At 40.1% G+C, this 27,492-nt stretch overlaps 1 protein-coding gene across 1 annotated transcript; it reads left to right on the plus strand.

Annotated features, from left to right (window-relative positions):
• The first annotated feature begins 610 nt into the window (after positions 1 to 610).
• On the plus strand, positions 611 to 26,784 carry wipf2a (WAS/WASL interacting protein family, member 2a). Its single transcript, XM_040004324.1, has 8 exons — positions 611 to 1,132; positions 10,336 to 10,475; positions 10,815 to 10,947; positions 11,651 to 11,761; positions 14,737 to 15,402; positions 16,991 to 17,218; positions 23,080 to 23,181; positions 24,748 to 26,784. The coding sequence occupies exons 2-8, from the start codon at positions 10,416 to 10,418 to the stop codon at positions 24,786 to 24,788; spliced, it is 1,341 nt and encodes a 446-aa protein (XP_039860258.1). The 5' UTR covers positions 611 to 1,132; positions 10,336 to 10,415; the 3' UTR covers positions 24,789 to 26,784.
• The last annotated feature ends 708 nt before the right edge of the window (positions 26,785 to 27,492 follow it).

A 27,492-nucleotide genomic window follows, 5' to 3' on the forward strand; every position in this document is an offset into this window, starting at 1 on the left:
TAACGCTATATTTTTCATATTATTAATTTAATTTGATAATCACTTTAAACAATTTTCAGATGGACGCTAATTAATTCTATTATAGAAAGATTTGGTTTCCGCGTACCTCGTATTTTACCAAACAGACCCCTCAAGATAGTTAATTCATTGTCTTGCCCTTTTATGCATCATGTTTTAGAAAGTTTACACGTTTATTTATTTCTCTGTTTTCTTGTTTTTACCTTTCCCACATATTTCATAATAAGAAAATTATTCAAAAACACTCCACATCACCGTTTATAATTTTTAACTGCTGTTAACTGCTTAGACTAGAGGGAAACTCTAAATATATGAAAAAGTAACCGTTTACCTCAACTTCTAGCACCAAAGGAACCATAACAATTATTTCATACAGTGAAAGAAAATTTTCATCAAACACGAAATATATCAAATGCTCTACATCTTACGAAATATGAAAATTAGATCAACTGAACTGAAAATGTAAATCGTGACATTGACGTAGTCTAAACATTACACGTCCCATTTAATCAAACACGTTTCAGGACTGAGTTTTGTTAGTACCCATATGACCTTGTTAAAGCTGGAATTTACGGCAGCGCTTTAATGCACCGCTGTTGTGCTCCATTTTGTGTCGCTCTGCTTGTTTCCGGGTTTCCGAGAAGAGAGCGATAAAACGGTGTCAGCAGGGAGTATGGCTCTGCTGGCAGGTCAGGAGGGCAGGTAAAGTTTTCTATAGCTACCCAAAACTGATAAAAAGTGGTTCTCAGACGCGCCCAGCACTTTGTTTAATGCACTATTTATCTCAAAGACCTCTTGCGGACAGAGTTTGCAGGCAGCCGGACTGCGCTGACATTGACAGCTGGAAAGTAAACAGCTCGGTGCAAAGCAGCTAACTGCGGCTAGCTCCAGTGAACCCACCGCTAGCCGATCTGTTGAAACCATCGACAGCTAGCTAGCTAACCTGCTAGTGTCGCTGGTAACTTACGCCAGCACAGCTCACCAGCACCCTCCCATCATTTTTTTTGGAAGGGGGGGGTCAGACTCTCTCCTACGAAGGATTTCTACATCGACACTTCCCATTCATGTTGTTTAGGAGGACGAGACTAGCAAACATCCGCTTGTTCGAGCCAGGGTGAGTAAATTCGTAATGCTAACCAAGTTTAAGTTAGCCTCTGCCAGGTATGTATGCTCACTCTCCCTTTACCTGGGAGCGGCTACACAACCTGCCTAGGCCTTTGGATCATGTGTGTGACGAACGTTTATGTCACTGTTTTCATGTTTCTCTTAGCTGGAGGTCTGTCCAACAAAAACCATGTTTATGCAGTGGTGTGCAGAGGTATAAGGAATTATGTACTTATACGAAGGCATCAAATGTCACACTATAAAAAATCATCACTATATCGGTATTTAAATAGACGACTTTTGTCATTTCATACCCAAGTAGGGTAAACATTTCTCAAACACTGCAAGTAATGGAACTATCCGGTACACGGAAATATAAATGGTTATTTGAAAACCAAAATAGATGCCAGTTTTCGACTAATCGATTATTAGTTTCTGCCTCGTGTATTCATTAAGCTCAACGCAATAAAAATTTAAATTTCTACATAGTGTGCAAATGTGTCTTCCATCCCTGGTTTTATGGTAGTTATCTGGTCTCTACATGTTGAAAAAAAGCTGACAGTAGAAAACGTTGTTTTTTTTATTCTAAAGAATGTCTTGAGCACACAATTGAGGTTCTGTTTTAGTTATATGGGGCCATCTCCACCCCCCTAAAGCCTAGAAACACACACAGTGTTACAGGCCTGTAAGCTCAGCGTACTTCCTTAACCACAAAAGCATCCTACTTCCTCATACAGCCCTCCCTCTCTGGCTCTGTTTCTCTGTACATCGCCAGACTGTTAATGTGGGGAAACTTCTTGCCATCAAATGGCTGTTTACCAACTGTTTGGGTGAACAGTTTAATGGTGAGCAAATCTCAGCCTCATGACCTACTTAAGAGCTCATTTTTACTTGGATCTTGAATGGACAGGATTAGTTAGATTATGGGGTCAAAGGTCAGGACCTGTTGCTTTTGCCAGGGCATGACTGCCAACCATATGAGCATTTTTACTGCCTGGGTAATATTTGATTATCATATCTTATTTAAACCACAGCCTTTTTAGTATTTCTGAAGTCTTATACCAACAATCTGAGGTCTTCTTGGCTCTATACAGTGGGTTGTCACTTAAAGAACTGCAAAGAATTGTTAAAAGCATAAACAACAGTTACTAGTTCCAGTTTCTTAAATCAGAGATTTAAGATATAAAGATTAAATCAGAGATTTTGTGATATCTCATAATAAAGTAAATATGTGACGATGGATCCTTGAGTTGTGTAATAGCCATTAGCACACCTTTCTTGCTGGTTTAATTAAATCACCGTCACTGAAATAGGTCTATTTGAGACTACAGTTACTCTACACACCAGACAGGTCTTGAAATATTTGCTGACCCCCTACTCTCAGTTTTCGTAAATCTGCTGCTGTGCGGTTCGCTTTAACCCACGTCACTGCCTGACTAGCGAGCTTGCTAGGTAAGATTCCTTTGGTTTCCCTCGGTGAAAACCTGTCTCAGCTCTAAACCATGCTGCCCGAGGACTGGAGCATAAAAGAGGTGAGGGCGGGGCGAGGAGCCAACTGCCTGCATGAGGCAACAATGAGCCCAGACAGCTAACTGGTTTGGGGAGATCCAATGACCTCAGACACTCTTTGTGTGAAAAGCTTTGACATTTAGAGCAGTTTCAGTACAGGTGTATTATATGCAGGATGGACACAGTTTAATATAATATAATTAGCTATAATGTAAACTCAGTACAAATATTTTGGTAGTCTTTCCAATACTGGAAAATGATGTCCATCATATAAATTCATGTGTGATTACAGGATTTAAAAAAAAAAAAATCTATATAAATGAATAGGGGTCAAACAGAGCTGTACTTATCTCGCTAAACTGACTGTATAACAAGTTTTATATTTAGTGCACCTTCTCGCAAAGATGGGCAAAGTGCTATTCTAATTTCATAGTGGATGAAAACGCACTGTCCTGTATTTCTTCAGGTCATTATTGATCAATAATGCCTTGAATAACCTCGAAACGGCTAAATTATTAAGTAATCAACCTTTTTACTCTAAAACGGCCCCAGATTACAAGACTTGTGTCAGGAGTCAGTCTAATTCAAACAAATGTCAAGTGACCAATGTGATTTAAGTTAGTGGCCAGAGCTTATTGTATAGATAAAAACTCCAGTGTATTCCATTGTGTTACAGACTTGTGTCACCCTGTATTTACACCAACTAGTTCCTAGTTGGATTTCAGTGCCACTGTATTGGGAGATGAGACTGAACAGATGTTGAAGTTGGAGCCACTAAACATTGAACAACTTTTATTTCAACTGAAATTACTGCAATAGAAAATAGAGGGAAGACTTTGAAACCAATTGAGTCTGTGCACTAACGGGAAGTGGCAGTGGTTAAACTGGCTATTTCATTAGCATTTGAGACACCTAGATACACTTATTACTTGTTAGATTTTGTTTCACAGGGATATTGTCTATGACCAAATCAATAACTTAGTCATTGTCTGCATTATAGCTACCTGAAGCCATGTTTCTGGAGACGGACAAGTGAGGCTCCAGTCCAAGAAAAAAATATGTGAAATTGATCAGTCATCTGTCATGGCTGATCAGCTAAAAAACAAACAAACAGGCCTATTCCAGTCAGCAGTTGACATCTCTAGTTCCCTCTGCAGGAAATGTGTGCAGGGAACAGGACGTTTTGATTAACTTGATTCTCTTACCCTTTTTCCACCAAAGGGACATAGTTCCAAATTAAGTTCAGGGGAGATCATTAGATTTCACAAAAGTACCCAAGTCATTAGCAAGACTAGAACTTAACTGCATGCTGAGGTTGCAATGCAGCCATTTGGTTCATGTTACAGAGCTCATGACTGAATAAACATGGTGCAATAAAAGTTATTTTAGAAGTACATATTTCCAAACACTTACCCTTACTTACATTTATTTAAAATTACTTGAATAGGGTTGGGGGTTGCCACCTCAGCATGCAGTCAAGTTCTATAGAGTCTTGCTAATGACCTACTAATTTTGTACAGGTGTGTTGCAGCAGGGACACATTTGAGTTTTAGGACACCGGCCCTCGAGGTCTGGCGTTTGACACCCCTACTTTAGACCCACAGCTGAAAACCTTTTTGTTCTGTGGGTGGAGTAAGCCCTGAGATGATTTTTTTTTTAAAAAATTTTTTTAGGGTAATATTCAGAGTAAAGTTGAGGCGTTGGATTCTGTCTGTAGAGACACGTCTAAAGCGAGTCTACCTACCTAGTTCGAGGGACCCTCTTAGGAAACTGCCTACTGAGCATCATCCCTAAGAGCGACTAGCTTCAGGGGCTTTTATCTATTCGCAGTAACACAACACGATCACCAGCTGCTTGTTGGCATAACGTCAACTACAGTCATGACAACAAAACGGAAGATGCTTTGTTCAGTGATGCCGTTTGCTGTGTCTTGGCTTTCTTCATCCTAACTATAGAATTGGAAATGCAGACTTTTAGAAACTGTGTCATGCCTGACAGCTATGTCCAGTCTACACTAATAGAAAGTTGTGTATTACCAACATGAGAAGTTCTGTTTCGTTACAATTAGGTGTAGGTGTGTGTGTTTTTTATATAATCAGAAAAATCTTACAACTGGTTCAGTTCTGTCCTACAAATAGGTGGAGTCAGTTTCATCACCTTAAGCCTTATAAAACTGATGACGCTTTAAAATGAGTAATCATGTTGTGACACTTCATGTTGGATTTACCTGAGGGCACCCTCCATTGTTGCACAGTTAAGGATTTACAAAAGATTACAAGTGAAATTTGAAAGACAGAACAACTCTTGTCATTTCATCCTTTATCTCAAGCATCATGCTTCATAACAGTCTTGTCAACTGTACTGTGCAAACTGTCCCAATTCCCATGGGAGTAATCCAGGTCGCAGTTACATTTAACAGTGACACGAGCACAAAGTGTAGAACATTGAAAGGAAACCATATGAAAACACTCAGCTCTTCACATTAAAATGAACATTCTCCTGTTGTTAGCTCTGCCTGGATGCTGGTTAAATGCATTGTTCTTATTTTGGATGTGAAACAAGTAGTTGATCAGTAGAAGGAAAAACCAAAACACAGGATTGATTAAATGTTTAATTATTCTTTGGATTAAAGATTGTTCTGAGGATCTGGTGCTTGCTCTTCTCTCCTTTTTGATATTTGATTAGCTTTCAGTTTTGAACTGAAAGAAACACATTCAGCACCACTTAGCCAAACCCGTTAAGAGTTGCTGCAGCTATTGAGAGGATTTTAGTGAAACTTTGGGGTTTACAAACTAAACTTGTTTTAAAGTCTGGTTCATTGTTCAGATAGAGGAACCAAAATGCCTGGAAGGGTTGTGGGTTGGCAGGCTGTCGTTGTTTAGCAGAGCTTTTCATACAGACATCTACATAATGTAGTTGTTTAGTGTCATTGGGAGCAGTGTCAAAATGTAACAGCCAGTAATGTGGGCTGCTCTTGTTTGTGTTTGTGCTGTTCTTGGTCCACTAGCATAGCTCCTGCTGTGCTAAGAACATAGGATGTTTAACATACAACGAACTAAAATGCAGTGGTGTTCAAAACAGGTAAAATTATCCACTGCAATCATGGTGAGTGTTCCTTGTGGCTTTTTTATTTTATTTTATTAAGCACACATTCTTTGATTTAAAAGTTGGTTTGAGTTAAAGTCTGTGGGATCCATGACACCCGCTGTGCAGTGCCTCATGAACGGCATAACATTGACATTACACCTGCTGTTGCTAGCCGCCATTTCTGCCCGTTACGCACCTCTAGATTTTTGTAGCCTACAACATGTGCCGCATCTGCTACAGGTGGGTTGAAGATATTTGTATATGACTGCATTGGTTTTAGAGCCTTTTAATGATATATCAGTAAAGCAGCTCAGTGATGAACAGATTATACAGGGGGAAATGTTGCAACAGTTTGTGGAAGAAACTTTTGGGGGGAAAAGTTATAATTTCTTTGCTTCTGGTTTTGGCTGCTTCTTCTCCCCTAACAGCGCTGATATGGACCTTTTGTCTCAGTAGTGACATCTCACCATGCAAAAGAAAACACTGGGAGCCGCAAATACTTTTTGAGATCTAAAATGAAGATAACACTGTATATATATTGTTTTTTACCTTTATGCTTTGTGTGAACAACTAAGGTGTGTTGCTTATGAAATCCATGAAGTGCTACAGAGAAAATTACATTTTATTTATGTCATTAACACATTTTGAACTCTTAAAGAAATATAACAAAAGGAAAGACACCCAGCTGAACTAAAATGATCCAGCAAACAAAAACTGTTGTGAGCCGCCACCCTTATATCGCCTTTGGGCTTTTGGAGCCTTGACCTGACTTTTAAAAAATAATTGGAAAAAAAGCACTATGCTGCTAAAAAATGAAAAATAGATATTTGCAAAATTCTGTCTAAATATGTATTTTACCTGGTTAATGTGTGTGGCGGGGCGTGGTCTGCAGCACCGCTGTAGGGGAGGCGGACGCACCTGAGCGGCACCCGCAATCACGCCTCGCCGCCTTAACGCCTGCGCTCTCTCTGCTGTTGTGTTGGTGTGTGTCGGGCTGTGCGCTTTAACACCGGCTGTATGCTACAGCAACCGTGTGTGAAAAGTGGTCAATAAAGAGATGCTGAAAAGCATGGTTCATGCAAACATCGTCGGGTCTGCTGTGGTATGTTTACAATGGGGCTTCTGCTCCTGAACCTCTGCGCACAGCGTCTGCAAATCGGGGCCGTATGAAGTGACTTTCATCTTTACGCAGGACTGTAAGCTGTCCTCTGTGAGGCGTGAGCGTGTTTGTTTTTAACATGGTTCACGCTGGAGAACAGCTGCTGACATAATGTGGATCCGAAGGTCCATAATTGGCCTACCTGGGGTTGAAAGTCTCGGTAAATGCACGGCGTTTCGGCGGGTACACCGGCTTCCGCGAGTGTGACGCTTATTTTGAGCGATGAAAAAAATAATAGAATATAATTGTATTTTTATATTTCAATATCACAATAATCTTCCAATTTAGAACTACAAGGTAAAAAAAGAACTAACATAAATAAAATACACTTCAGCTAAATACTTCCCAAACCACGCGGAGCCGCAGGTTGCCGACCCCTGACCTAAGGGCTCCATGCAAATTTATCTGTATAGCCTCTGCATTGTTTGAATTCCCTTATACCTTCTCTCTTCGTTGCCAAAGAGCTTTATAAAGAGATACTGATGAAAGACGACAAATCCTGCATAAGTTCCTTAACCCTCTATACCTTAGTAGGCTTCTATTTCAATACTTGAGTTTCCTTTAAATTCTACAAAAAGAGACATTTGATGAACATTCAAAACACCTGCATTTACCAACAAATTTACATTACATTTACATTTTCATCATTTGTCTCCTCCTCATCTTCATCTGCCTCCTCTGCCATTAGACATGCAAGCCTCTTGTCTCCAGACAGCTGACAGTCACTTACTTCAAAAACCAAAATTCACTAGCACTGAACAAAACCAGCAGTGTTTACTCACAGGCAAGTTCGGGGTATCCTCAACAACTCGTCTCATAAGTGAGCTTCGCTGGCCCATATTGGACTTTATTTGAAAAGACAAGCAGACAAGGACACTTCATACACAATGAAGTTTTAACATTTTATAAAATATTTGAGATAGATAGATATAGATATAGATAGATATAGATATATAGATATATATTAGGGGTGCAACGATATTCGTATCGATATTGAACCGTTCGATACAGTGCTTTCGGTTCGGTACGCATATGTATCGAACAATACAACATTTGTAATTTATTTTATCAATCTTCCTTCTGACGATGCTGTCTGTGTTGAGCGCTCAGTGAATCTGTGTTCGACTACTCCGCCTAGGCTGCACTGTCGAGCGCAGATCCACTGAGCGCTCAACACAGACAGCATAGTCAGAAGGAAGAGCGCAGGGCAAGCTAGCGAGACAGAAGTTAAGCTCTACTTGCAACATTCAGATCTGGTGTTTGGAATTATTTTGGTTTTCATGTGACGTATGACCGTGAAGGTAAGCGAGTCATGGACTAAAGTAAAACAGTATGTTGGATGTGCCATGCAATGCTCAATTACATTGGTGTGAACTAGTGTGTTAGCGCAGTTAGCTCGTTAACGTGTTTGCCGTCTAGCCCCATGCACGGAGCGATCGGCGGTAGCTCGTTAACGGAGATTTGCCGTGTTGTGGCGTTAAGGTCATTTTAACGAGATTAACCTGAAAGCACTAGTGGGAACACAACGAATATGACTGCACATTTACGCCGACATCATCCTAGTGCAAAGACAAAAACAACAAGCATGCTACTAACTTTAGCCGAGTCATTTAGACAGCTGTTAGCACATGATTCTCCTTATGCTGCTGAGAATATAGCCCAGAAGAAGCGGATAGTATAGCTTTTATTTTGGAAAGAGCCATTTCTCTGTAATAAACTCTCTTTTCCAAAGATGAGTGATTCCTCAATCAGATACAGGGCTTGCAATATCGCTAGCCCGACGTCCCGGAGCTAGCGATTTTTTTCAGTCGGGCTACCAAAATCTCTCTTCCCTGCCCGTTGGGCTATTGTAGGAAAAATATATGTCAATGCTTTTGCATTCTTTCAGAAATGTAGCTGGGTAATTATGTCATTGGCATCGGTGAGCCACTGTCAATATGTGACATATTGAAGTCGCGTTTGAATTTGCGCTTGTTTTTTTGCTTTCACTTTGCAATCGTGCGAACTGTGTATAGAGAGCGACAGCACTGATTGTGAGTGATGATAATTTGTACACCAATTCCTCTGACATCGTCTTATTAATCGTTAGCTTACTATGCAAACATGACAAGTGAAATCTCCCGCAGCAAGCTTAAACATGTGAGAGGTTGATCGCGCAGAGAATCGCTGAGCTTATGTGAGTGAGCGTGTAAAAGCATTTCAGTTCTGCTGAGCCAAATAAGACAGGTCAGGGTGAAGAAGTGACAGCCAAAGAAAAGCTTACCACAAAACGGAGAAGTTATGACAAATCAGACTATAAGGCAAAAAGAAAGTGCAGCTTTATGGTTTCATGGACAAAAAAATTTCTGTGGCTGTGATATGACGAGCTAAATAACCAGGGCTGCACATAAGTGGTCCGCAGGTGCGCATTCGCTGTCAAAATAAAAAACACGCACAAGGGTTAGGGTTAAATTTAAAAACTGTACTTTTGAGTTAAAATATATATTTATAATTTTAATAAATGACAAATTAAAAATGCATGAACATTTTTTTGTATCGAAAAAATATCGAACCGTGACACCAAAGTATCGAACCGAACCGTGAATTTTGTGTATCGTTGCACTATATATATATATATAAAAAAATTCCTAATTTATTTTTAAGTGTTAATATTAATTAAATGCATAAAAATATAATGTGTATATACAATAATATCTTATATACACGGACAGCAGTAGAAGGTTTCCAGTAATCCATGGCTGTTAAGGGGAAATACGGCATATCCAGCTGTTGCTGTTAAATGGTACAGAAGGTTAAAAGGTTCTTGGTCCATGGGAAAGCTCCTGTGGTGTGTGTGTGTGTGTGTGTGTGTGTGTTCTTAATTTCTTGAAACTAGGGTTACATCATATCCTAGACAGGACCTTTTTTTTTTTTTTTTTTTTTTTTACTACTACACTGGTGCGACAGTATGTGCAGTTTTACCCTTAGTGCCAGTTAAACCTTTGCTTCATCAGACAAAACTACACAGCTGTGGCTAGTATAATGTGAACACAGTGAAGCTGGAGGATGAACGCAAATTTTTTCCCACTCATTAAAAGTTAATGTAAGGGTTCCTGACAGTTAGGGTCAAAGGATGCTGTAAATGGACCAAATTTCAGTCAGGAGATCAACTGAGATAATCCATCCACCATACGAAGTTGGTCTGCATGGGCTGGGCTGCAGTTACACCGCGAGGTTTTAAAAACTGAGCTTTAAAACGTGGTGCTGATGAGTAGTGGTAATGAAAACCAAGAGAGACTGACAGTGATCACTGACTTTTATTAGGGGCGTGTTCAGATTAAATAGAACAAGATACAAAACTTGTGTTTTAAAACAGAAAAGCCTTAATAAATGCAGAGTAGAAGCAGGGCTCATACGTCATCACTTAACAACCGAATTGGCTTTCAGTTTTATCAGTTGAGATATTCTGTCATTTTCAGGAGCCAGCGTATTGTTCCAGCAGAGACGGTGAAGTCACGGGCCTTTACCCCACACAGAACGGTGCCAACGCAGAGTCAGGATGCCTATTCCTCCCCCTCCTCCTCCTCCAGGACCCCCACCCCCTCCAACCTTCCATGAGGTCAGTGACCTGATCAAATATTCATCACAACACACTGCACTGAAAACTGACAAGTTATACACTTCCTTGTAGCAGATCTCTAATTTGACCTGAGATGTTTATATGTGCTGTGAGAAATTTGTTTATATTAAAACATGGTGCAAATGTGCACAAGACGTGCTTGTCCCTGAAACGTTTTTGAATTGTTAAGCCATGGGCAAAGTCAGATATAGAAGCTAAATTACCAAAAGCTGCTACTAAACTATATCTTTGTTTTAAGTCTGCATTGCGAGCTCAAGCTTTCTGTTCTAACTAAAGGAGCCGGAAGTTTGTTTGCAAAGTTTTTAACTGTCTCCACAGGCAAACACAGCTCCTCCCAAACTGAGCTCATCTGAGGCAAAAGGCAGGGGAGCACTGCTGTCAGACATCCACAAAGGCGCCAAGCTAAAGAAGGTCGGCCAGGTCAATGACCGGAGTGCTCCTGTTATAGAGAGTAAGTTTGTTTTATACACAAACTCAAATCCCAGCTGATGTACTGCCTGTGAGTTGATTCAAAATGTCCTGTAAAAGAATCGTTCTTTGTGTCTCTGTGTTAGCCCTGCAACAGACTCCCAGCCTGGGTTAAGGTTAGAGTAGTGACCCTGACGCCAGGATGGATGTCCTAAAATTATGTTGTATTTATATACTGCCAAATCACAACAATAGTCACCTGGGGTGCTTAATATTGTACCAAACACTCGCTGACAGTGGGCAGAAAAAACTCCGTGACAGGAAGAAAACTCTGCCATCTGCTACGATAAGGTGGGGTGGTGGAAGTGGGGGTGGGGGGCACAGGACAAAAGACACATTGTGAAAATGCAAAGTAGGGTATAAACAAATAGATGTTGGGGGGGAAAAGGTGAATGACAGCGCATGTTTGTTTTCAATAAGTCGTCTTGCTGTATGTCAGTAATGATGTGTGGTTTAAGAGTTCCCTTTATTTTTTCCATTGTTGGTGGTATATATTTTAGAACTTTATGTAAAATATGTTTAAGTGGAAAAAGGAACCTGAACTTGACCTTTAAAATGTTAAATTACAGAAGTTTTTTTTCTTACTCTGCAGTGTAACAGCTTATTCCCATCAGTTTTCCATGATAAAGTCCCAGTTTTCTCTAAATATTTGAATATTAAAATGTATTTCTGTTTGCCCCCCCCAGAATCTGGAGGTGGTGGTGGAGGTGGTGGAGGTGGCGGTTTTGGAGGTGGAGGCCCAAAGGGAATGGGCGGCCTTTTCCAAGGAGGTGTGCCAAAGTTACGCCCAATTGGAGGTAAAACATTTATGCTATTTAGCACATACGTGTTTGTCCCAGCTTACTGTATTTGGATCATTTTGTCAAAGAGCCGTTATCATTAGTGTGAGTAAATAAGAAGGAGAAGAGAGGACACCTGAAGTCAAACCTCTGTCATGCACATTACATCTGTCAGCAGATTATTCCAGAATAAGAAACGGCACATAAAGAGAGAGAATAAAGCTCCTTTGGCTTTTCTCCCGAGCTTGTACTTCTTATTTTTCTGTCCATCATTTTGTGGTTATAGAAATAAATAATTTGCACTGCTACAAATTCACAATGCTTGGACCATTAATAATGAATGAAAGTCTAAAACTTACTATTTTAGTTGAATGTTAAATTATTGAACTGTTACACTTCATCTGCAGCAAATAGCTTCAACCTTTAACTTCTCCTGCTGCTTGTTTGAGATTTTTATAATGGAAGATCTTAGCAGTCAAAGGTGTAGCTCCGTGGAGAAACGTTTCCAACTAGTGTTAATGTAACCATAAGCTGGTCAAACTTGGTTACCCACCCCCCTCACTAATTAAGCAATAATGTACAGTAGAGCTGGGCGATATGAGATTTTTTTTCATATCACGATATGTTTTTTTCATTTCAGGCGATAACGATATATATCACGATATAAGCCAAATAACTATATTTGTAAGATTTAAATGTGCCGTTGCTCACAAGTAAAATGTGAAATAATCAGCAGCTTGTTTTTATTTAAATATTTATTTCCCATAATAAGTTCAACAGGGTAGATGTGCTTAAGGAACATGAGACTTTTTCAGATAAATAAAGGCAAATATTGCAAACTACACAAAAGGCAGCCGCTAAAGCGTTTAAGTTTCAAAATAGAACAAACGAAACAGACTACTAAATTGTCAATTCCACTTAGAAACAAAATATTAATTATAAAAATAAATCTTAGTTTGTTTTACAGAAGCACAGACAAAACTGACTAACTTTTGTCAATATCAAATAATCTGAGAACTAAAAGGAAATTCTCAATCTCTCCTTGTTGTATAGCTTAGCTTTTCAAGCAGTTGTAACAGTTACTTTAGTCTGACAAAAGCTGAATGACGAATTAGTGCTTCCAGTCAGAGACTGAGGCTACGTCCACACGTACACGGGTATTTTTGAAAACGGAGATTTTCCGTTTTCGTTTTAAAAAAATAATCCCGTCCACACATAAAAGCAGAAATGAAGGAAAACGCTGCTATGAACATGCCAAAGCAGCAGGTGGCGCTAGATTCCTAACCAAGCAGAAATGTTGGCCAATCAGAAGTCTAGAAACCTCGGTGGGAAAAAGTAAACAAGGATGGGGCATAGAAGCAGAACCGAGTCGTATGTGTAGACGGACAGTAACTGTGTGTATATGTAAGCATTTAAACACTGCAGAGAGTACAATTAACAGTAACAGTATTGTAGAAATTCATTTCACCGAAACAATAACGTGGCGCACAGTGTGACGCATGCACCAGTTTATTGTATTTCCAGACTTGCTTTCGGCACAATTTACAGTGCACGCTACTCTGTTTTTTGTCAGACTTGAAATAGCCGAAATACCTTCACCCTACGGAACTTCTTTGGCTCTTCCGTTCGACAATCTCTCCGGCATTGGAACCATCATCTGTTTTCTCTTCGGTTGATTTTTCTAGTTGGCACACTCATTTCCTCCATTACCCGCTGGCTGCTTCCCAAACAAACACATGTGCGGCTTGGCACTTGTGCTGTACGTAACAAGTCACGCGACGTGACGCTGCGGCTGTGATTGGTTCGGCTCTGCGCTACTTAATTTGGATTGGCTGACCTTCTTTTTCCTTTTTTTTTTTTTTTTTTTTTTTAAGAGGACAAGAGCGGCGAGGTCTATCGCGATAGCTTAATTTCTCTATCGAGTAAAAGTTATATCGCGATACATATCGTTATCGTTCTATCGCCCAGCTCTAATGTACAGCAACAACACCACAAGACTGTACTGTACAGTTTAGCGAGAGGTTGGTATATAAAGCAGTATTATCGACGAATCAGTCAGCAACAGGTCTGACATGTGACTGATTTGTGCAAAAATCTTCTGATTGTAGTATTTAACTCGTCCACATAGGGCTCGGCGATATATCAAATATATTCAATGTATCGTGAGATTTTCCCACGCATGTTGGTTAAAATGGCTTTATTGTAACCATCAAGTATAAGTTACCATGGAAATATTAAGCTGTCTGCGTGTAATTCACTCTGAGTTATTTTTTTCCCACATGCTGCGAATGCATCATTAATCCCCAACCAGGAAAAATTTCTACCTGGCACACTGCATTGAGCGTGCGTGTTTATATATTACCTGATAGAGAAAAATACGGTGACAGCGGGAGTTTCAGAGCGAGAGTATGAGACTCACTGGGAGTGTTAAGTCATTCCCAATTCCTTATTATTTTGCTTCCAAAACAATAATACTTGCTTCCAAGAAACCAGAGGTTTTTTTTCCCAGTGCTCTTTAGCTGTAGTTCTCGAGGCTTTCATTGGACATTGGCTACTGTTTCTTTTTTTTACTGTGTTTTTTTTTTTGGTCTACGCATAATAGACATAACTTGGCAATTGATCAATTTTAAATTGTTCCTTGAAGCACTTTCTTCCTACCAGCCTGTTGCAAAAACACATAACCTTTTTAAAAGTTTCAGTATTCAATTAAAGAATTAGTCCATTGTCAAATTGTTTATCAAAGCTGCTTTGATGAAAGGTTGTAATGTTCCCGTTTGTATATAAATAAAGGAGCATCTGTTGGGTTTCAGGTGTTGAGATTAGTTATAATGAAGCCATAACTTTAATTCTATGAGTGGTGGGGGAAAACTAAATAAAATTATAGAAAATAATGTGATGAATTCATAATGAAACGGTTTTTCTTAAAGCTGTAGCCCATGCCAGTGCTTTTAAAAGTGCTGCACTTAAACACTGCCTCTCTGTCTTCCACACAGACGGTCCTGCTGGTGGTTCACTGGGCAGATCTGCGCTACGGCCCCCGGGGTCCCGGTCAGCGGCTCCTCGTCCTCCCACAGGCCGGTCCACCTCACCGTCACCCCCCAACAAGCCCTCTCCACCAGAACATTCACGCTCACACCGCCCCTCGCTGCCTGACATATCCCACTCCTCCAGCGGTAGCAGTGGGATGAAGCACAGCACCTCTGCACCACCGCCTCCACCACCCTTTAACAGAGGTGGCCGTGGAAATGCCCCACCTACCCCAAGCCAGAAAGCATCTCTTGCACCTTCCTCATCCTCTTACAGCAGAGAGAAACCCCTTCCACCAACACCTGGAAGAGGCCCAGCCCCGCCCAGCAACGTAAAACCTCTGTCCTCCAGCAGACCACCTACTGGAGGCTCTTCTGCTCCTCCTCCTCCCCCGCCATACAGACCACACACATCTGGTGGTGTCTCTAATGGGCCATCCCACGGCGATGGAGGTGGAGCTCCAGAGCTTCCCCAGAGGAATAACTCCCTTCATAAAAAACACACATCAGGAGGCAGCAACCAAGGACGCAGCCATGCCCCACCACCACCTCCATCATTATCATCGTCATCCTCTTCTCAGCAGTCTAACAGACCACCTCCACCTGTCAGAGATCCACCTGGACGCAGAACAGGTACGTCCCAGAAATCTGTCAAAAGTGCAATATTGCCACTCACCACAATTTTTTATTTATTTTTATCCTGTGATTGAAATTCTCTCGTTCATTCTCAATCATCTCTAATTTGACCTTCATGAAACCTAACCTCCATTGTTAACCTAATCCCTTAATCAGCTCATTGTTTGAATGCCCAGATTTACTTCATATATACAATAAAGATATGGCTGAGCGCAAACTCCTGATTGTGAACGTTGAAGAAGACCTCATTATTCTTTATTTTGAGGAGAAATGTTTATAATGAAGGCAAAGCAAGCCCTGGCTCATTATCTCTGAACCTTTAAGGTACAATCCAGGATAACGCTGCAACGTTTTCTACACATGACGAGCTTCTATCCTCTGAATCTGAAAGTAGTGCAGAACGATACAAAAAATGTGCTTCGTCTTGTTCTGTGTGATGTATAAGTCTTTCTTTTGGCTGCAGCATTTCATCAAGTTCCTGCACCGATTCTTGACAGTAGTATAATATTTCTTATAATTACAGCTGCTTTTGCATTTGGGGAAATGGCCTTTTTTTTCCCCCCTTATTTTGTCAACAAGTGACGACATGAGGATATTTTAATATGCGGAGCAGATATGCTGTTTTTTGGTATTTGTAAGTATGCTAAGTTGGGTGGATGCCATGTGGATGACACATCTTAGATGCTTCTGATGTTCAAAAAACAAAACTTAAAAAAACTGGGGGATTTGGGACAGCCACACCTACAAAGTGCCCTAGTTACAGATGAAGTTCTCCACGTCTGACGTGTCAAATGATGATTTTGTTTCCGCTTCAGGAAAGATTTATGGCACACTGGGAACAGTAATAATTTGAATTCAAAGCAAATGCACGAAACAGGAAGGCACTTGTTAGCTTGAGTTCTGGCTTGTGATTGAACGGTGAAACGATTTGCTACAAGGTCTCCTGGTTTCTCTGCATTCCTGTAGCCCTGTGGAATATTCCAGCATTCCTGCTCACCTTGTGTTTTCCCCCACACACACTCTTAATATTAAGTTGCACAGACTTGTTTCAATCTTACTGTTCGTTGGTACTGAAGTCTCTATATTTTAAAAGTCAGTATGAAAACAGATGTTTGGGGGGGTTTTTTTCCACTGATGCAGTGACAGGAACTCGAAATGTGTCATGTGGCATATTCTAAGTTGCTTTGTTACAAACAGTAGCATTTTTAAGAAACTATATCATATCTGGTTTCATGATTGGTTATGAAACCAGCTGAAAGAAAGATGTTTGTAACGTGATGTTTCGCTCTGTTCTGCACAACATGCATGCACGTTTTTACTGACTGCTGAGTAACACTTGACTATATAAGTCTGTACTAAATGTAAAACAGTCATGGTCAGTACTTTCATTTCATATTTCTGTTTTAGCCCCTGTGTACAAACTTTGTACCCTTACAAGTTTTATCTTATCATGGTGGGGGGACCCCGGCAACTGATACATTAGACACACACAGACTTGACCAGATTCATTAAGATCACTGCCGTTCATCTGACCCTCAGTATGAATTCGTGATCACTTGTTTGTGTGTGTATGTTGTCCATGCAGCTCCCCAGGTGCCCACCCCTGGGTCTCGTAATGGCAATCGGGATGCCCCTCCTCCCCCACCCCCTTACCGTGGCCATAGCTCAGACTCCAGAGGCAATAAACCACCACCTCCTCCTTCCTCTTCCTCCATCTCATCTTCCTCCTCACGAACCCCAGCTGGACCCCCTCCTCCACCCCCGCCAGTCCGGAATGGTTACTCCTCCAGCTCCTCCTCCAAGTCCATCATAGGTGAGTGCGAAAAGACTGCTTCGGCAACATCTCCTTCATATTCCACTGTTGACAACTGCTAAATAACATCAGTTTTTAAAATCCTACTGAATCTAGTTCAGTTAGATCAAAAGGTACCACAGTTCACAGCAGGCAGAAACAAAGGGATACAGGATTTCACCATTTATCAAGTTAAAATATTTATAATGAACTTAGCAAAATGATAAGAAAAGGATAACATCCCTAAAATTGTGAATTCAAAACTGTTATGTATAAATGTCTCTCTCCAGACATTGTTTAAATCCTAAAAAGATGAGCTATAACCATCCCAGTTTTACGTGTGAAATCTTATTTACATGACTTTGCTCACAGGTTAGACCTAAAATGGCTTAAATGTAGCTCATTACCTTTTTGCCTGGTTTTGTATGTGTGGAGGTATTCAAATTGAACCCTGACACCTCCATCCACACCCATCCTCTCTTTGAATTTTCTGCTACAGTCTCTTTGCATAGCAGCACTGGTGCACACAGACAATGTGTGTGTTCTGTTAGGCAGGAGTGGAAAACCCAGTGCTCCATTTGTAAATCAGCTAAGAACACAGAGAGGGTACTGTACATGCTTCAGAAAATCAACCATAACTGGAGCACGGTGGACAACAGCCCAGTGCTTGCTGTTTAAACCAAACTGTGATCACAAACAAAGAGTTTACACGAATCCACACTTGCCACTATTGCAGACCCACACAAACACAGGAAATGGCAAATGAAGGCTAGTGCAACAAAATGCACTGTGAGATGGAAAGAAATGAAGATGGATGAACAGGAGGCTGAACCAGGTTATCATACTGCTGATAATCTAGTACTAATCTTGGATAAACAAGCCCAACCTGTTATAAGTAAATTGGTTATCCATGGTGTTACGACAATGTTGGTAGGAATACATTGTGATTAAGAGAGCATAACTACAAAGCTAGTTTATGTTTATCTCACGGTCTTACGTGGCTGCCGCAACACAAAATGTGGCCTTGTAAGGGATTGTGAAGTTGGTTTTCCCAATAAAAAAAATTAAGACTGGAAGTCTGAAACTCACCAGAGTCACTAGAAGAAAAGATTTTGTGAGGCCTAGTAAAATAAAAGTGTTCATATCCTTATGGGGTTGGAAGGACAGTTTTGTCACATGCACTCAAAAACTGTCATTTATAATCAACAGTATGGTTGAAATGTTGAACACCTGGTGATGGGGTTGGTAGGGTTAGTAACCTGCTAACTAGATCTTACTTCCAGGGGATTTGTGCCAAAGAGTCTTTTTGCCGGGAGGACGAACGGCAGCCGCTAGTGTTTTATACCTGTGTAAATGTGTCTGGCCTACTGCTATACAGGGAGTGCAGAATTATTAGGCAAGTTGTATTTTTGAGGAATAATTTTATTATTGAACAACAACCATGTTCTCAATGAACCCAAAAAACTCATTAATATCAAAGCTGAATGTTTTTGGAAGTAGTTTTTAGTTTGTTTTTAGTTTTAGCTATTTTAGGGGGATATCTGTGTGTGCAGGTGACTATTACTGTGCATAATTATTAGGCAACTTAACAAAAAACAAATATATACCCATTTCAATTATTTGTTTTTACCTGTGACACCAATATAACATCTCCACATTCACAAATATACATTTCTGACATTCAAAAACAAAACAAAAACAAATCAGTGACCAATATAGCCACCTTTCTTTGCAAGGACACTCAAAAGCCTGCCATCCATGGATTCTGTCAGTGTTTTGATCTGTTCACCATCAACATTGCGTGCAGCAGCAACCACAGCCTCCCAGACAAGGTTCAGAGAGGTGTACTGTTTTCCCTCCTTGTAAATCTCACATTTGATGATGGACCACAGGTTCTCAATGGGGTTCAGATCAGGTGAACAAGGAGGCCATGTCATTAGTTTTTCTTCTTTTATACCCTTTCTTGCCAGCCACGCTGTGGAGTACTTGGACGTGTGTGATGGAGCATTGTCCTGCATGAAAATCATGTTTTTCTTGAAGGATGCAGACTTCTTCCTGTACCACTGCTTGAAGAAGGTGTCTTCCAGAAACTGGCAGTAGGACTGGGAGTTGAGCTTGACTCCATCCTCAACCCGAAAAGGCCCCACAAGCTCATCTTTGATGATACCAGCCCAAACCAGTACTCCACCTCCACCTTGCTGGCGTCTGAGTCGGACTGGAGCTCTCTGCCCTTTACCAATCCAGCCACGGGCCCATCCATCTGGCCCATCAAGACTCACTCTCATTTCATCAGTCCATAAAACCTTAGAAAAACCAGTCTTGAGATGTTTCTTGGCCCAGTCTTGACGTTTCAGCTTGTGTGTCTTGTTCAGTGGTGGTCGTCTTTCAGCCTTTCTTACCTTGGCCATGTCTCTGAGTATTGCACACCTTGTGCTTTTGGGCACTCCAGTGATGTTGCAGCTCTGAAATATGGCCAAACTGGTGGCAAGTGGCATCTTGGCAGCTGCACGCTTGACTTTTCTCAGTTCATGGGCAGTTATTTTGCGCCTTGGTTTTTCCACACGCTTCTTGCGACCCTGTTGACTATTTTGAATGAAACGCTTGATTGTTCGATGATCACGCTTCAGAAGCTTTGCAATTTTGAGACTGCTGCATCCCTCTGCAAGATATCTCACTATTTTTGACTTTTCTGAGCCTGTCAAGTCCTTCTTTTGACCCATTTTGCCAAAGGAAAGGACGTTGCCTAATAATTATGCACACCTGATATAGGGTGTTGATGTCATTAGACCACACCCCTTCTCATTACAGAGATGCACATCACCTAATATGCTTAATTGGTAGTAGGCTTTCGAGCCTATACAGCTTGGAGTAAGACAACATGCATGAAGAGGATGATGTGGACAAAATACTCATTTGCCTAATAATTCTGCACTCCCTGTAATGTTGAACTAGGACGGTGGTTTCTGTTAAAGTTAAGTATAAGTGAATGATAACTTTTTGGTAATTAAATTTAAATGATACTTAATTACAGTAACTGTGTAACTCCCATTTCATCCCCATTCTGTTTTAATGGAACGGTTGATAGTGAGGCAGATGAGGACCAAAGTTCCTTATCTGAGGCATTGTATGGTTTTTGTCGAGGGAGGTGCCGATGATTTCTCTTGAGATGGTGTCCTTATGCAGGCAGTAGGAGATGGAGAGGAAGAGGAGAGAATGTTAAATTGCCTTATTGCTCCATAAATGGCTTTTAAGTGGACTTTGGATGTTTACCCCTTCCTTTGATCCCTGAAAAGCTCGGATAATGTTTGAAAAAACATCTCTCTTAATTTCAGTAACTTTGGGCACCACCAGTACATCTGTGCAGTGAGTAAACTGAACTTGAGCTATATCTCTGAGTGTCAACACTACATCCCCAAGTGTTGGTACCTATCTGAATGTGGGGTTCGATCTGACTGCTCTTTTAAACAGGAGATGAAATGCTGAGGCTTATATAAATAGCTACCACTTTTTCTGCTGCTTAACTACTCAAATTTGTTTATGATCTTGATGCGATGGAGGTGACGGTGACGAATCGCCGTTGATAGTCAAATCTCCACTGACACTATGCAAACTACCTTTTTGGTTTCCTGATGTGTGGACAAATCAGGAAACCAAAAAGGTAGTTATGGGTGGTTCCTAGATTACTACTGAGGCTTTGTGTACTTACTGTGTCAAACTTAAGAATTAAAAATGATGATAAAACCAAATCACTATTTATGTGATTTGTATAAAGGGAGAATTGAGGCTGCAGACCATGGGATTTATAGCCTAAGATAGTTTGTCATCCTGTCCCTCAGCAACTCTTTCAAACTTGAGTAAAAAATGTCATAAGAGAGCATAAACAGTCATTGCTTGCATGTCAGGTGATTAGGGAATAAATGTAAATTCTCGACATGCCAACCACTACAAGAAGTAAATCATCAACCTGTAGGAAAGACCTTTTTTGTGCACAGGTTGACAGAACTGGGAGCTGAGACAAAGTACGACTTATTTTATCATTTGACAAACCAAAGAATACCATTTATTTTTGTTGTCTAGGCTTGATGGTTGGAGTTTGTGGCTGTAGGGAAGGCAAAGATGTTGTACGGGTGATCTGTAGTGGCTGTAATCTAAAAACTGAGATGTGACTGAGCTCTGTTGATAATACAAAGGCAGGGACCAATGACTACAGACTGAGAAGAATGAATAGGGTAAAAACTTTCATGCTCATCAGCTAATTGTTTGAAAGAGGGGTTGAAAGATTTTTTTGGTTTTGTTTTTTATTTATTTTTTGATATTTTAAAAAAACAAAAGCAAACTTCTGCCTGGTGGTTTAAAGTACTCCCTCTGTCAATGTATGTAGTGGTAATCTGTTCCTTAGCAGAGCTTAATATGATGTGAATATAACCTCAAAGGAGCTACAAAACATTTCATATTACACAATGTCATTATTTTTTTAACAAAAACTAAGCCATATTGCAGATGCAGTGTTTTTTTTGTCTGTTTTTTAAACTAAGTGTACCCCTAATAATTCTATAGGAATGGAAAGGGTAAGGCTTATCAAATGTACTTCATTAACTGATCACCAGCCAGTGTGAGCTCACCAGTAGAAGCAAATGTTTTGCAGCTTGCTTGCCTGCAGCATTCAGGTATGTGGTGACACAAGGCCAAGGAGGAAAGACGTAAATAATGATTGAGGAACAAATGTTGCTGCCTCGAAATGTCTGGCAATGGTTATAAATCATTTGAAGTCCATAATTCTACAGTGAACAAGGTTGGGATACATTCAACACCAGTACCAATCTTCCCAGGAGTGGACATGAGTGGACAAAATTGCAACAAATCCGAGAGCGACACGTCAGACGCTACAAGCCTCAGAGCTACAAAATGTTAAAGTTCATGAACATACAGTTAGAAAAAGACAACAAGTGTGAGTGGTCTAGAAGGCATAATAAAGCCCCTTCTTTAAAATAACATGGCATGGGTTTTTCTAGGAGAAACATTACGAGAAACATAACAATAATTTCAATAGTTTAGACACAAATTATTGTATTATCCTGTTAAATGAACACTATATATTAACAGTAAGAACAAGCAGGACTGATGGTCTTTGCTGCCTAGTGCCAGCATTAATGATAGAGTTAGTGGCTTTGGCTAATTAATGTTAACTTTTACAAAAAGAGAGAAAAGACGGTACATAGATTTAGAAACGCTCTTATATAGATGAAACTCACGTGAAAAACATGTTTGTCTTTTATTCTTTTTGCACTGTGCTTATCTCTGTTTCAGTGCTATGTTTGCTGTTTCACATGTTTAAAGGTTTAAAAAACATAGCTGCCGTCTGTGGGTAATTGCTAAGAATGAAATAATCTTAATTCATTAACAGTAACGTTTATGATGATCAGGTTAAAATTTGATGATGATGGCTGTTTAATACCTCAGTATTTTTAAAATAAGAGCTTTACTGACCTCGCAAAAGTTCTCATAAACACCGGGGTGTCAGCCTTTAACATGTTCACTAAGTCTGTTATGCTGTTATTCACATCTGTTATGTTGTGTGTCAGCTGAAGGAGAAGATGATGTTACTCTGGGTGTATCAGTACTGTTGCAAATGAGTATGCAAGCAGTAAAAAAATCCATTAAAGCATTTGTTACTACACTTTGGTTTAGGACATGATCTCTTAGCCACAGAAGTTTGAGATTTAACTTTTTCATTTTGCGTTTGTAGTAGTCACAAGTTTTAAGCAATTTAAACTGTCCACCGCCTTTTCTTTGTAAAACAAATGCAATTAATATTTAAACCTTGTGACTTGATGTGTCGGCACATTTTAAAACGTTTATGTTTATTCTCCTTCCTCCTACAGATGATTTTGAATCCAAGTTCAACTTCCACCCTATTGAAGACCTTCCACCTCCAGAGGAGTACAGGCCTATCAACAAGGTCTACCCCAGCAAGACCAACACGGGTATGAGTAACACTGTGAAGCACATTTCTCTCTCCCTCCACTTGACTTGTTTTGTCAGGAATAATAAGACACTGCATTCTCATGGAGAATATAGTGTTATTGTCAGACACGGTCACTTTATTTACCCAGATCTCATGTGCTAAACACTTAGAACAGCAGTAAAACAACAAGGAATAAACAAGAAGAAAAGGTTATGATCTGTGTGGTATGACTGAAGCATGACCCACAGTGTAAATGTAACACAATGCCAGCTCCCCTTAAGATTCAGTTAAGTCGTGGACAATTGTTTTATTGCCATATAAACTGCTCTGTTTGTGTTATGTGTCAGGATGCAGCCATATAGGAAGCTGGGTTTCATGAAAAATTACCCTGAGCTGCTGTGTGTGTGTGTTGTTTAGACACTATCCTAACAGTTTGGTTTACATGCGTCTTTTAGAGCTGTTGGCACGTGCTCCACATGCTATGGAGTTGCTCTGGAAAGTGTCTTCCCTATAAATTCAGTGTTATTATAGCAGCATTAACATAATTAATAATTACTAGAAACTAGTTCTTCTTCTCTGCCTATAAAATAAGTATATAATATGCACACACCTAAGTGTAAAAGCACTAATTAACAGGCAATGGTAATTTGCAGTGTAGGAAACAAATTGTCTTCTTAAAATATTGATGTGATGTCTTTATGATGGTAGTATCCTGCCACAAGTAGAAATGCTAACATTATATTATACACATATTCAGTGACTCACACAAGCTGCAAATGTATTCTTGTTTTTTTACAACATGCCAAAAGAGAAAGGTATAACGCAACATTGACCTTTGTGTCACAGTAAAGGTTTACCACCAACTTAATCACAGCTTACCTACTTCCTTATAATGACTACTTGAGTTTTGTGAAACTAAATATTAACCTGTCGAGTTGGTGAGGGGGGAGTTTAAGTCTTAGGAGCCATGATGTTTCCAGGTTGGCTCAAACGCAGGATTATCATCTCAGCTAAGAGATTTATTGGAGACAGTCTTTGCATTTCTAAAGTTATCAACGCTGAATTCACAAATCAATTTCATGAAAATGGAAACGAGGGCAACAGTTTTAGCTTCTTCAGTGACCTACCAGTGTATAATAAACATTAGCAAACTGCTGTTGATAACGCCATGCAGTTCAGTTAGTAACACAAGGATGTCATTTGTAAAACCATGTCAAAAGTACAGCTGTAGATGATGCCTTCCACCTTTGGCTTCTGGGTAACAAGGAAAAGAAGTACCTTCACAGAGCTCCCTGGTTGACAGAGCTAACTTAAGATTTTGATCTCGAAAATTACAGCTTATTAACTCAAAATTTTGAAATTTCTAGTCTACTGTGGTTGAAAATAGTTCTCTGTGAGTTGTAAAATAATAGCGGACCTTCTGTCAGGGCTTAAGGTTTTAAAGATTTATTCATTGAACTGTTTGTTTGGTTTTGAACTTCTGTCACTTTTCCAGCTTTCTTCTCAAAATGTACAATTTATGCCCTTTAGACCAGTGTGAGGACTGAGCTGTAGTTAACTTTGTCTCTCCACCTTCTTTCCTCAGCCGTAAGAGGAGCTCCTCCAGCGCCACCAGTGGGCAGGTGAACAGACCTCAGTTCGGGACTTGAACTGTGTCGTTGAGGAGGAAGTGGTGAAGCACTCGAATCATAAACACACTACATCACAAACATACACTAACATTGAGCCACCAGCTGGAAGCATCAAGGTGAACACAAAGGAAACACTACTACACCACGCAGGTTTGACACTACTCAGCGGTCACTTTCAGTCTTTGCACGAGAGAACAAAAACCACTGACTGGGACCACTTTGATGACGACTCTGCTGACTGAATGCAGAGGCTTCTGTTTGACGCTACATATCGGGACCAAACTCCGAACACTTCCAAATCTCTGCATTCCATCTTTTTTTATGCTTATTCAGAATAATAATAAGAATAGTTGTGATTTTTCAGAATAACATTTTCTTTTTTCTGTTATGTTATTGCTTTTTGGTGTCAGCATTAATTTGTAGGGAATATGAGCAGATAAACTCAAGTTTTTCCCTAAAAATTTGTACTGCCACACATGTGGGGCTTATTGTCGGTTTGTTAATTAGTATTTGTCTTGAATAGCCATTCCATCAGTGCCAGGTAAAGGTGTGCTTGAGTCGGTGTGCCAAATGCAGGTGGAGTCTCACGAACGGTTCACCATGATAGCAGTCGCCACACACTTGTTCTGACATTTATAATTCTTTGATTGTAGTCTTGCCTGTTTTTGTAACTCTGTCCTGTATCTGGGGTTGTTCATATTTGCATCTTCAGATGATGTTGCACAGCAGCTAAACTGCTTAACCGAGACACTGTGCATGACCCTGACATACGCACCTTCAACATCAGGACTACATCATGTTGATGCAACATAAAACTGATTTGCCCCTGATGGTTCTGACAGGTTTCCTTCACATAGCCAGCATATTTCTTCAGGCTCACTGTGGGTTCTGTGTGGGCCACATTTTAGTCCAACACTAATTATTTGTTTACTGGACCAAGGTTTGCAGACCATTTTTGGAGGAGTTTACAAGGGATCATCTCTGTTTTCGCAGGAATCTTCTTCAAGGGAAGTTGGTCTGAAAGCTCAGCTCTGCTCTGATTCATGATTTGCTGCTGGTGGCCCTTTCGAAGAAGGACCTTATAGCCAGAGAAAGATAATGTGTTGTTGAATTGCTATGCAAGCAGCAGTTTGTAGAGATTGTAGATGGTAGCAGCTAACCAAAAACAAAAATCTTAAAAAAAAAAAAATGCAGGAACACTTAAGTGCCAGAGAATTGTTGGAATATATATGGAGGTCCTCTCTTTTCTCCCTTTGAAAGCATCAAGCTTCACTTTAAAACACTAATGACATCATTTTCTACAGTGCACAGCACAAAAAGTGAACAAAAAGATCCTGGCTCAGGTCAGACTGTCCATTCTCAGTGATGCAGCGCCTCCTGCTGGTATTTGCCTTACACAAATCTGTTGTCACTCATCGGTACCAGTGATTAGTTTTTTGATGATGATGACGACGACATATATTGGGGGAAGATGATGACAACGGAGTAAATAAGAAACAAGTCTATTTGAAAATGCAATAAATATTGTATATTTACTTTAAGGAATATGGTAATCATAGTTATTGATCTATTTTTATGTTGTAAAAAGCTTGTACTATAGGAAAAGACATGATTAAGAGTTCTAACAATGTTCCAGTGGGTGAGCTTTGGTCTGACAGACTGGATTCTTTGTTGCACTTCTCTGGACATTTGGCCATAAAGGTGAATGAGCTGAATTGATGTATGCGAGGTTTTACCAATGAGCCAACATTTTTGGGGTCTGGTTTTCAAAAAATCAGATCGGCAGGTAATTTAGTGAAGGTGATAAGTGCTCTGCCTCTGCTTCTTTTTCTGGATCATGTTCACCTTGATACACAGATGACCCCTCTACTTATCTCATGTTCTCACTTTGTCCACTCTGAAAAGCAAAAACCCTGTGGTCATTCACGTTATCAGCCATGTTTTTATCATTTGAAATAATTTCAAATAAATATATTCCTGTTGGGAAAGGGTACCTGATTCATTGTGTCTGTTTCTTTATGCTCAGTTTCTGTATTTGTAGCTTTTCTTCCACTTGCACAATGTTTTACTAAATTGGCAAAACTCTGTACTGACAGCTCTTTCATGCAGTGGACGCTTGGCTGGTATCGTTTCTCTAAACATTATATACAGCTTAAATCTCATTTAGATAACGTTATCTAGATTTCAAGAGCAATAATTAACTGTGCAGTTATTAAGCGTATGGTTTTGTGAAGAGTAACTTTGCCACCACGAACCTGCTAAGGCTTATGGAGAACGTGTAACATTAAACTGTTTGAGACTTGAAAGTGGAATATTTGTTGTGAACATAGTTGTAGTAGATCCTTGACGTTACACTGCCACCTTCTGAGGTCCTCCTCCAATGTCTATGAGACTTTGTCCTTAAGTCCTGTTGTTCATCAGAGTATGTATGTGTTCTTAGAGCCTGTCAAAATCGGAGTATACTCCGCTTGCACTTGCTTCCACTCTAACTTACTCAGATGTGACGCCCACGTCCTCGCAACGGCGGGAAACCTGGTAAAACGTGATCTGTTAGTCCCACCCACTTTAGCGAACGGCGGGAAGGTAAGACGTGCAGAGGCAGCTAAGAGGATGAATATGAGGACTGTTTTAAGCTGACATTTTCATTCCAGGTAAGTCTTTATTGTCAGTGATTTGTTCTCGTTAAAAACAAATTTGGG

This window comes from Simochromis diagramma, unplaced genomic scaffold (assembly GCF_900408965.1).
Source record: "Simochromis diagramma unplaced genomic scaffold, fSimDia1.1 OVJJ01000565.1, whole genome shotgun sequence".
NCBI classification, from domain to species: domain Eukaryota; kingdom Metazoa; phylum Chordata; class Actinopteri; order Cichliformes; family Cichlidae; genus Simochromis; species Simochromis diagramma.

Coding starts and splice junctions, on each gene's coding strand:
- wipf2a (XM_040004324.1), top strand. CDS start 10,416: ATGCCTATTCCTCCCCCTCCTCCTCCTCCAGGACCCCCACCCCCTCCA. Junction 10,948..11,650: donor GAGTGCTCCTGTTATAGAGA/GTAAGTTTGTTT, acceptor TGCCCCCCCCAG/AATCTGGAGGTGGTGGTGGA. Junction 11,762..14,736: donor AAAGTTACGCCCAATTGGAG/GTAAAACATTTA, acceptor TCTTCCACACAG/ACGGTCCTGCTGGTGGTTCA.